The sequence below is a fragment of the Rhinoraja longicauda genome, chromosome 31, assembly GCF_053455715.1.
Source record: "Rhinoraja longicauda isolate Sanriku21f chromosome 31, sRhiLon1.1, whole genome shotgun sequence".
Taxonomy (NCBI): domain Eukaryota; kingdom Metazoa; phylum Chordata; class Chondrichthyes; order Rajiformes; family Arhynchobatidae; genus Rhinoraja; species Rhinoraja longicauda.
Genome location: NC_135983.1, coordinates 10,480,427 through 10,492,510, shown reverse-complemented (window position 1 = coordinate 10,492,510; position 12,084 = coordinate 10,480,427). Strand labels below are relative to the sequence as shown.

Genomic DNA, 12,084 nt, shown 5'->3' with positions numbered 1-12,084 from the left:
TTTTGTTTTTGCATTGAATTGCAGTAAAGACATGCATCACTCAATCCAACTGGTCCATGGTTGCATTTATGCTCCAAGTGAGCATGGTTCTAATCGTTTTGCCCATTCGTTATGCAAATCCTTTATCTTTACCCACTGCCCAATCCAATCTTGGACATTCACACTGTGAATCACAAAGTCCACAACCTTCCAATTCTGTTTCAGTAGTTTAGACTTCTCTGGGTTCTGCAGTGAACTGAACCCATTTGCCCACGTAAGCGATGGCAAGTTTCAGGTCTTCAGTTTGAGCATTAAGGTCTCAGACTTGCTGGCTGATCTTCACTGTGAATTTTCCCAGCTGCATTCTACCACTGGATTCACCCTGGAGCCCAGAGACTGGGATCCCCTTCAGAAATGCTCGGAAGCCTGGATGCCTCTGGTTAGACCTAGTGTGGGATCAATATGGCCATTCATCTAAATGTTCTGTGAGCAAAAAGGCAATGTAGTTTCTAAAGGTTTCTAAATGTCAAGCACATGAAAGCATTGGGAATCCTTTACAGATTTAACAGTGATAAAGCTGGGTAAGGTTTTCCTCTACATGGTTTTGCAGTTCTGTCCTGTGCCAGGGTTTGTTTTACCCACCCTGTGGCCAAATTATTATCATTTGGGATTCATGTGCGCATTGCTCAGTGCATGTGCAAATCCCATAGAAATCCAGAGCAAGTTAGTTATTCATGCCCATTTCAACCTGAAATGGTGTATTTTATACTCTTTGAACCTCTACCTCTCCAGAGCCTTACCTGCATGTATTCCTTCAGTGTTTTACCCACCACCTTTTCGTTTATTACCCCCCCCCCCCATCTCAAAACTGACTTCAAAATAACCAACTGATATCTCCAAATGTTGACCCATCTCCTTTCAGACCTGTTTGATCATCAACCTTCATAGTGACCATAAGGCCAGTACCAAAGGATTTAGTGCTGAAAAATAAGACATTCAATTAACAAATTAAGTACTGAAACCTTCGAGTGGGCACTGGTAACCCAACCATAATGACAGTAGTACGCTCAACTGCTACTCTGTTCATAGAAAAATAGGTGCAGGATTAGGCCATTCGGCCCTTCGAGCCAGCATCGCCATTCAATATGATTATGGCTGATCATCTAAAATCAGTACCCCGTTCCTGCTTTTTCCCCTAAATCTTACTCTCTCTTGAAAACATCCAGTGAATTGGCCTCCACTGCCTTCTGTGGCAGAGAATTCCACAGATTTATAACTCTCTGGGTGAAGAAGTTTTTCCTCATCTCAGTTCTAAATGGCCTGCCCCTTCTTAAATTGTGACCCATGGTTCAATACGGCCCCAATATCAGGAACATTTTTCCTGCATCTAGTCTGTCCAATCCTTTAAGAATTTTTTATGTTTCTATGAGATCTCCTCTTATCCTTCTAAATTCCAGTGAATACAAGCCCAGTCAACCCATTCTTTCATCATACATCACTCCTTCCATCCAGGGAAATAATCTGGCGAACCTACGCTGCACCCCCTCAATAGCAATAATGTCCTTCCTCAAATTTGGAGACCACAATTGCACGCAATACTCTAGGTGCGGTCCCAGCAGGGCCCTGTACAACTGCAGTGGGACCTCCTCGCTCCTAAACTCAAATCTTCTCGCAATGAAGGCCAACATGCCATTAGCTTTCTTCATTGCCTGCTGTACCTGCATGCTTACTTTCAGTGACTGATGTACAAGCACACCCAGGTCTCATTGCACCTTCCCATTTCCCAATCTGTCATCAGATAAGTCCAAGGACCCCGACAGTCTTTTCAGGTGAGGCAGAGGTTCACTTACACCGCCAACCTGATCTACTGTATCTGCTGTTCCAGGTGTGGACTCCTATATATGTCAGCGAGACCAGGCATGAACTCGGCGATCATTTTGCTGAACACCTCCGCTCAGTCCGCCTAGACCTACCTGATCTCCCCGTTGTGAAACACCTTAACTCCCCCTCCCATTCCCACACTGACCTTTCTGTCCTGGACCTCCTCCAGTGTCAGGATGAGGCCCAGCGCAAATTGGAGGAACAGCACCTCGTATTTCGCTTGGGCAGCTTATACCCAGCAGTATGAACATTGACTTCTCTAACCTCAAGTGACCCTTGCTTTCCCTCTCTCTCCATCCCTCCACCTTCCCAGTTCTCCGACCAGTCTTACTGTCTCCGACTACATTTTATCTCTGTTTGCTTTGTTGTTACCTTTGCCCAGCTAACAATGATCTATTCTACATTTCCCTGAGCTTCATTCCCTTTGTCCTGTTTTCACACCTTACACATCCCCTGACATCAGTCTGAAGAAGAGTCTCGACCTGAAACATCATCCATTCTTGCTCTCCAGAGATGCTGCCTGTCCCGCTGAGTTACTCCAGCATTTTGTGCCTATCTTTGGTTTAAACCAGCATCTGCAGTTCCTTCATACACATTTTATAGGATCGAGGTTATTTGGATCCATTTTGACATAACTTACCATTTGTAAATAAAACCTACATTCTATTATATCTTCTATTGTTTGCATATGTGTCCCTTAATATAGGCAAAGGCTGTGATTACAATCTGACAAACTTGCATACACAGTTTTATTAACCCGTCTTAACAAACTATTTTATAATTAAAAACTGGCTTGAAGTATAATGAAGTATACATCAAAATATTAATTTTGTCTTGCTGCACCTATTACTTATCCATTAGTGGGGTGTGTAAATGAATATCAGATGTGCATTTAATTTTTCCCCCCAGATTTCCCTTAAGATTTGGCACCATTTGAGCATGATATATTTTTAGTTGTGGAGAATTTTATGGTCCTGTCGACCTATAGGGGCTTACCTTAGATTTGTGTGAATATCTTCTGAATTGTGTTTAAATGCATAGAGGGAAAAACTTGTATTTCAGAGTTAACTACAAGTGAAATTCTACCCCTCAACAATGCTGAACCATGTGTTTTTGATGATAACATGTTGAGGTGTTATTTTTTTTCTTAAAACAAAATAGTTATTTAAAAGGGCGGCTGTGCTTGTCAGTTTTGAAATGTATAATTTTCTGTGTTGATTGAAGTTGACCTAGGATTGTGATCATCTGCCTGGTTGTCTACTTGTACGGAATAGTTAGAAAAGGGTACTTCATGCATTTGTCCCATTCGCCTGTTGATGTTGAGTTGGAATGAACACACAGTCGATTTGTATCATCTCCATTTGCAGGGAGAATTTAAGATGTGAGTGGGGTTTTCCCTTTAGTGTGTGCCTTTGTTCTCTGGCCAGCCATTTGCTATTAAATTGATACATTGAATACAAGCCCAAAAATTGAACACAAGCCAAATTTACTGACTTTTTTATTTCCTCCCCTTGTTTCCAGAAAATTTTAGGTATATGTGTGACATTTGTGGCAAGAAATATAAATATTACAGCTGTTTCCAAGAACATCGGGATTTGCATGCAGTGGATGGTATGTATTTGCAAATTGTTCCATTTGCTGCACATTTTGAATGACATCAGTAGCAATAAAAGTCCAGGAGCAGTTCTTTAAATCTCACCTAAACAGTAGATTTATAATAGAGTTCTCACAAAATTCATTCACTCCTAAGATTGAGGGATGACTGTGTGTCCCCTTTTCCAGTTTCCACAGTATGTTTAGGTCACAATCTGAATATGTCCATATAGTTGATACAGGAAGAGTACATCCCCAACTGTAGCGTCCAAAGCACACCTTAAACAAATTGGCAGTGGGTAGGAAAGCTATTCTATACATTATTGCTTGTGTATTTCTTGTTTTGTTAAGTAAAACTAATATCTTTTAATCATAGATCCGTATGATCATGCGGTTGAGACATCAGCAGAAGTGAAAACTGAACAGGTGGAGGAAACTATACGCAGCCCTGGATCAAGTATGATTTATTTTAATGAATTTCTTTTAATTCATGAAAGTGCATTCATTTTGTCAATTCTCAGTGCCGTTCCATTACATGGTGTTCTAAATTGAAAGATAGAACACAGAAACAAGCACTTCGACCAACCAAGTCCACGCCGACCATCGATCACCTAGCTCTGCTTCTTCCACTTTCACCTCCATTCCCTACACATGAAAGGCAATTTACAAAGGCCTATTAAGATACAGACCCTCGCATCTTTGGGATGTGGGAAGAAACCCACAGGATTACAGGGAAAAAGTACAAACTCCACACAGATAACAACTGAGGTCAGAATCAAAGGAGGTTCTCTGGAGCTTTGAGGCAGCAGCTCTACCAACTTTTGAGTTTTCAGCTGTTAGTGCATGGAATTCCTTGATTGCATTGGGTTCCATTACACAGAGGGTGGTTTTTATATGGAATGATCTGCCAGAGGAAGCTGTAGGGATGGGTGCAGTTACAGTGTTTAAAAGGTGGACTCCAAACTTATTCCTTATACGTATAATTCAAAATATAATATTATTATATCCGATCATGCCCCTTTAACATTTAGGGTAAAACTCCAAGGAGTAACGGGGAAACAGACCAATTGGAGATTTAATCCTCAAATTTTAAATGAAACAGCATGTTATGACTATCTTAAATCGCAAATTGAAACTTTTTTTTAACGCAAATGACCTCCCTGAAACACCTGCGTCCCTGCTTTGGGAAACATTTAAAGCGTTTGTGAGAGGATGTATTATTGCTTTTCAAGCGTCTCAAAACAAGAAGAAGCGGGTTGAACAACATGAGCTAGAAAGTCAGATAAAACAGTTAGACATAACAAATGCCATTGCTCCCTCTATTGAAATACATAACAAAATCGCAGCTCTCAAATATAAGTTAAATTATATACTCTCAGCTCATATTTTAAGGCTTTTTCAATATACTAAACAAAAACATTTTGAATTTGGAGATAAACCACAGAAATTGCTAGCACGTCAACTACGTAAATTAGATGATTCTACAATTCATAAAATTAGATCAGAAAACGGAGATTTGCTTAAACTACCCAAGGATATTAATCAGAGATTTTTGTAATTTTATCAGACATTATATTCATCAAAAATAACAGATAGCTCTGCGCAGATGCAAAACATTTTGCAGGAATGTAACCTCCCTGGTTTGAATGTGAGTGACAGAAATTTACTGGGCGCAGAAATAACTATGAAAGACGTTGAAGAGACCATTAAATCCATGAAAAATGGGAAGACTCCTGGCCCTGACGGCTTAAATAATGAATTTTATAAAAAAATTAGTGATTTGATCTCTCCACGTTTGCAAACTGTATATAGTTACGCCTTTAAACAACAGAGATTACCACAAACTCTGACTGAATCAACAATAATACTTATTCCTAAAAAAGATAAGGATTCTGAAGACCCTGGTTCGTACAGAGCGATAGCTCTTTTAAATACTGATCAGAAGATATTAGCGAAAATCTTAGCTCATAGATGAAGTCTAGTTATAGATAAATTGATACACCCCGATCAATCAGGCTTTATAGCTAAACGATATTCATTTTTCAATTTGAGACGCTTGTTCAATATAATATATTCAAATAGACTATTAAACGAAGATTTAGCAATCAATTCGCTAGATGCTGAAAAAGCATTTGATCAAGTAAAATGGCCCTATCTTTTCTCAGTGATGGAAACATTTCAATTAGGTGAAAATTTTTGTTCATGGGTGAAACTTTTATATACATCCCCAACAGCTAGAATATTAACTAATCAAATGCTGTCATCCAAATTTCATTTATTTAGGGGTTGTAGACAAGGATGCCCACTATCTCCGCTTCTATTTGCCCTCGTTATAGAACCACTTGCTGAGAGTATTAGATCAAATTCAGATATTCACGGTTATAACACTAAACATACAACCAATAAAATTTCTTTATTTGCGGATGATGTATTAATATACATTACAAATCCAGAAATTAGCATTCCGAATTTATTAAATCTCATAAATCAATTTGGTTCATTTTCAGGTTATAGAATTAACTGGTACAAAAGTGAAATTATGCCAATAATGGAGCACAATCCGGCCATACTTCAACAATTTCCTTTTAAAATTGTCTATGAAAAGTTTAAATATCTTGGAATTTACGTGACTAGGAAATATACTTCTTTATTTAAATTAAATTTTCCTCCTTTACTTACTAAATTACACAGAAATATCCAATTTTGGAAAACACTTCCTATATCATTAGTTGGTCGTAGTATAATGCTATAAAGATGATCTTTCTTCCACAGCTACTATATTTATTTCAAGCAATTGAATTTATTTCAATCTATCTTCCAAAAAAGTTTTTTTTTTAAATCGATTCAATTATTACTAATTTTATTTGGGACTACAAGACTCATAGAATAAATAAAAGACATCTATGTAAGTCTAAAACTAATGGAGGAATTGCCTTACCTAACTTCTTATTTTATTATTGGGCGGTTAATATTAAAAATATAACCTGCTGGTTGGATGACACTGATCAACAACCGGATTGGTTAAAGATGGAGAAAGAGGATTGTTTACTATTTGACATTGGTGCGATCCTCTTAGCTCCAATAAATGTAAATAAAAAAACATATGGAGGTAATCCGATTATACACAGTGTTATCCGTACCTGGAAACAATTAAAACTTACTTAAAAGATATATGGATAGAAGGGATTTGGAGGGAAATTAGCCAAATGCAGGATATTGGCATGGCAGGGATGAACTTGGCTGGCGGGCCTTTCTTAGTGCTGCTTAACTCTGACACTTCAGTCCCAGAAATTTATTTTTAAGTGTTTGCTATATTAGTATCAAGTTACCTGGTTAATTAGTCCCAGGCTATCAAACCAGTTTTGACCAGAGTAGGGATTTTAATTTAAAAACAAAATCTGAAATCTCAGTGACTGGCAAGTTGTCCTTTTCTACTGCTGACAGCAGCTGAAAGCTACAGCATAATATAAAATTATGGCATTTATAAAACCACATGAAATGCAGGAATTTCTCCAGTGGCACAGACATGTAATTTACTGAATTATGGGCCTGGAATTTACTGCTGAATGCAGTCATTTATTGTTCCCACAGCATCTTAATGTCATTACCAACCTAGATATTTTGACTGTTTAAAACATGTCACATTATTTTCTTAATATTATCCCTTTTATCAGCACCCCTCTTGAATCTCCCTATCTTAAGCCTTAATTCACACCCCCTTTAATATCCATACCTCTGCTTCACAAACTGTCCTGCTCAATATCCCTGCTTCATTTGTCATTCACTCGCTCCCTTTCCCTCACAATTCCCCTCCAACCTTCTATCCCAGCTTCCCCGCCATGAGGCTGTTAGCTGCATGTGCTCACCCTGAGGCTGGCTACCCTTGCTTACGGTTTCCACAGTAGTGCTACAATGGCCAGTCATCTTTCTCCCTTCCCCACCCGTTGGTGTATCAGTCGTTCCGTTGCCTGAAGCCTGTAACCCGAATCACTTCTCCTAGGGTACCTCGGGGAAACTCTTCAGTCACTTGTCCAAAGCTCAGCTTGTATGCCTGCATGCATTACACCAAGCCTGTGCAGCAGAGCTGGATCCTGACTTGGATCACATCTACCTTGACTGTGTCCTGTGGACACCACATTAACAAAATTCATGCAGAAGCACCTCTACCCCCTCAATCAGAGTAGAAGCAAGCCATGTTCATCCCTGAGGGACTGCCCAAAGAAAGATTATTATGTAAATTGCTATGCCAATTAGAATTGGAATATTTTAAAATTTGATGTATGATACATTTCAAGAAGAAAAAAGTGCAAGTATGTTTAATTCATCAAATAATTTAACTTATTATTTTATGGAATTCAGTTTCCTCAATTATTTTCCCATCATAAGGCAATAAGGTTTCTTGAATGCTGCAGGGAAAGGATTCTTGACCTTTCTATCTCCATTCCCATTTTGTTCGTAGCTGACATGCAAAACAACTTGGTCTGAATATACTATTAAGTTTGATTATGTAGCTAGCAAAAATCATTTCTGATTTTCAAAATTTTACAACTGGGCACAAGAGCTGAGAACTTGATGTCAATGTTTAATTCTTGTGTTTTTTTTTGCTCCAGAGACAGGTAGTTATATCTGTGAATACTGTGGCAAGCGATACAAGTATTACACTCCTTACCAGGAACATGTGGCTTTGCATGCATCATCTGGTAAGTATGATATTATAAATCTAAATTCCCCAACCCTCTTTTCACACGATTATCTTTATGAAGCGATTTTCTATAACACGAGGTTTCTTGGGAATGCAACTATCGTTTTACAACTGTGTGTAGGCAGGAGAAATGCCTTGAATTATATTCCCTGCTGTATTTAAAAATATATATATATGCCTCTTTTCACCAAGGTTTGTCCAGTCGTATCCAAACCTTTTAGCTGTGCCATTGCTGGGAGATACTGTGTCTTCTATAGTTAAAAAAAAAAGATACAAAGTGCTGAAGTATCTCTGCAGGTCAGGCAGCCTCCCTGGAGAACATGCGTAGGTAACACTTCAACCTAAATCGTTCTTTGTTTCTGCTAATCCTGTTTCTACATTTTGACTGCGCTACTGCGATATCTCCTCAAGGTGTGCCTTCTTAAGAGTTTCTTCTCCTCTTTGACTGGAGTTCTGAGCCCCTCTCTCATTGCTCCCGTTCTGATTCCAGAGTCTGAAGAATGGTCCTGAATAGAAACTTCACCTATCCATGTTCTCCAGAGATGCTGCCTAACCCGTTGAATTGCTCCAGCACTTTGTGTTTTTTTTGTAAACCAACAGTTCCTTGTTTCTTCATGTGCAGTTCACATGTAAACAGCAAAATTGGACATAAACTAAAATATTTTCTCCATTTCATGGATCTCTGGGTCAGTATATAGAGATTTATAACAGTTCTAGAGTAACATCCTTGTAGTTTTGTAAAGTAAAAAACTGTTTTTTATATTCTCTGCTTGACTAGTGAGGTTAATTGATTTAATTGTGCAGCTTCTAGAAATGGTTTAGCAGACAGGTGATTCATATGCATTCTATGTGACTGGGAACTTGAATTTTAGGAAGTTATCTTGTCTGCTGTAAGATTAAATACGACAATGTGCCAACAATTTTCAGTAAATGATCTGTGTACACTCTGTTTTGCTTCAATGTATATATGGTGAACCCAAAATGTATAAAAATAGCCTTTATTAAAATCTGACAATGTGCACTTTAACCACACGTGATTTTTTTCTATTACAAATCTTAAATTGTGGGGTACAGAGGCAAATAAATAAATGATGGGTCTTTGTCCCAAACATTATGGAGGGCACTATATTTTGTGAAAGGAACTTAATATTTCTCAAAATTTACAGATGCAGAAAGTCCTCTTGTCAAAAGGAATGAAGCTAAACTGCCAAATGTCTGTGAAGAAAACAATAGCTCTCAGAATTCTAGTGGTAAGTATAAGATGATAAATTTATGCATCGTACATTCCAAAACTTGAGCATTGAATCGATTTTAAAGATACAGCATGGAAACAGGCCCTTTGGCCCACCGAGTCCACACTGACCACTGATCACCTTTTCGCACTCATTCTGTTATCCCACTTTCGCATCCATTCCCTACACACTCAGCTCGATGTACATAGGCCATTTAACCTGCCAACCCACACGTATTTGGAATGTAGGAGGAAACCGGAGCCCCATAGGAAACCCACGCAGTCACAGGGAGAACGTGCAAACTCCACACAGACAACACCGAGGTCAGGACCGAACCTGGGTCTCTGGCGTTGAGGCAGCAGCTCTACCAGCTTCGCCACTGCTCAGCAAAGGCAGCTGTTTTCACAGATTATGATTTTTTTGGCTTTGGAAAACTACACTTTCAAATCAGAATTGAATATTTAATCACAGCATTTTCTCATTTTGCTTGCAGATTGATATTTTGAGGCTTGTATTTTAAATTTCTTTCCTTTGGCAGGCATTTCTACAGGTTAACATAAAATAAACCACTGACTTAACATTATACCACTCCACCCCCTCAACCACAGTTAGTAATGGAGGAGCAGAGTCAGGAATAATATCCTCTGCATTGTCCCTATGAGATTTTGCTCCTTTCACTGTGCAATATCCACAGTGCCATTTCCTTTTCTGGAGAGACAGTCCAATTGACAAATTAGTCAACAACAAATGTTTTGTAGTCACATGGCTCTCAATGTTTCTGGTCTTCATACTGTTGTCAGGTAGCAGCCTTGAATTTTGATCCGTTTGTTGCAATCGGCTATACAACAAGGTGAAGTGCCATGTATTTAGCTGTATGCATATTCATTAGTGATTTCTGTAAGTATCCTTTGTAAAATTAGAAAACCTTATTTCGGATTCATTGCATCATATCAGTGATTCATATTTAGCATTTATAGCAAAGCTGTGGCAGTTAATAGGTTCTGTGTGTTTAATGAAATGTCAACGCCCTGTAAAATATATGCACTAATTTCCACAATGTTTACAGGTGGTGCCAGTGTACAGAAATCAGACCCTCCTTCTGTAAAAAGTAAGTCTGAATTTATCTTTGTAATTGGTGCCTGTACTAAATTTTAAGGAAAGTCTGATAGTTAAAATGGTAATAAGCAAATAAAAATGAATATCGTTCTTGAAAGAAATGAACTTCTGCAATGAAATTAATTGTGCTTATGAAAATTTATGGAACTTGCATTGTAGATGTATGTTTAATGTTTTCAGATGGTTCTACTTGTCAGACCTGTGGAAGTGAGCACAAACACTGTACCTGCTTAAGCCAACAGGCACATAATAGCCGAGCTAGAGGTAATTCATAAGGTGTTGTACCTTTTTGAATCATTAATGTCATTTTTGTGGGGCTAAGCTTTAGATGTCCTTGGAGATACAGCTTGGAAACAGGCCCTTCACACCTATGTAGCAATGACTGAGATGCAGTATCTTCATATTTACTGCACATTTATGCAGAAGATAGACACAAAATGTTGGAGTAACTCAGTGGGTCAGACAGCATCTCTGGAGAAAAGGAATAGGTGAGAATCTCGAGATCCTTCTTCCTGAACCCGCTGAGTTACTCCAGCATTTTGTGTCTATCTTCGATGTAAATCAGCATCTGCAGTTCCTTCCTACGCATGTTTATGTAGGATTTGTTTTGACTAAGACCTCCTCCAGTTGCCAAAGATTTGGCTTAAATATCAAGGCAATAAAGTCAGGGATATATTTTAATCCAGCCCAGGGATGTGCACGTCACTGGCTGATAACTCTCGAAGATGGTGGAGGGCATTTGAATATGTGTAGAGAATATTTGGCAAGTGCTGTCAAATATTGCTGCACTGTATGCCAATGGAATATCCAGCTGCCATGGTGTGCATGTATTCATTCTGACTGAGTTAACTACATTTGCTGTTTGCCAAACCACTATCCAATGTGATAATTGTGTGTCCATAACTTGTATTAGATAAACCAATGTGTAGTGTCATTTGCTGCTTTAAAGAGAAAATATTTTGTCCTTTGAGATTCCGCTATGAATTGCCAATCAAACGTAGCTGGATGTCTTAAGGAGCAATCAAACACAGATTATTTCTATCTTTCATTTTGCATTTTGTTGGATTTTAATTTGATTTAAGCAAATAATAGTACCGTGACATGTTAAATTTCAATTTTTTAAAGATTTTAATAATCATATTTTTGAGCCACTAAGATCTTTTGGCCACATTATTGCAAAGCTTACTTCTGCATATTTAAATACTATTTTTTTTGCAGTGGTAGATTTAATTTGTCAGCAGAGACATTTTTGTGAAGGAGATCTGCCACCTGGTTTTGATCGTTTTTTTTTTAACTTCATCTCATTTCCTCTTTATTTTTATTAGTTCGGCATCTATGTTGTCATTCGTCTGAAGGCAGTTGGTTCAGCTTCTCAATGCTAATGGTTGTATTGGCTTGCAAGCAAAGTGTAGAAACTTTCACTTGTGCTATTTAACAGTGCTGATGTGCTCCACAGAAAAGCTGGTGCGTTGGTCATGATTAAGGATTATGTTTTTGCAGTTTACATCTGAGAGCACTAGGGTTGCCAACAAAAACCTAAGAAGGGAGAGGCCAAGGGTGAGGCTTTCTTTAATTGTACCT

At 38.3% G+C, this 12,084-nt stretch overlaps 1 protein-coding gene across 7 annotated transcripts in view; it reads left to right on the top strand.

Annotated features, from left to right (window-relative positions):
• znf618 (zinc finger protein 618) overlaps window positions 1-12,084 on the top strand; it is an 89,048-nt gene that overhangs the window by 63,345 nt on the left and 13,619 nt on the right. For 6 of the 7 annotated variants that reach the window (XM_078425806.1, XM_078425811.1, XM_078425810.1 and 3 more), the window contains 6 exons: window positions 3,382-3,471; window positions 3,830-3,910; window positions 8,064-8,153; window positions 9,322-9,405; window positions 10,454-10,495; window positions 10,684-10,767. In XM_078425806.1, the coding sequence (XP_078281932.1) occupies window positions 3,382-3,471; window positions 3,830-3,910; window positions 8,064-8,153; window positions 9,322-9,405; window positions 10,454-10,495; window positions 10,684-10,767 (471 nt within the window). The remainder of the gene's footprint in view (window positions 1-3,381; window positions 3,472-3,829; window positions 3,911-8,063; window positions 8,154-9,321; window positions 9,406-10,453; window positions 10,496-10,683; window positions 10,768-12,084) is intronic. The other variant, XM_078425809.1, reaches the window with a different exon arrangement.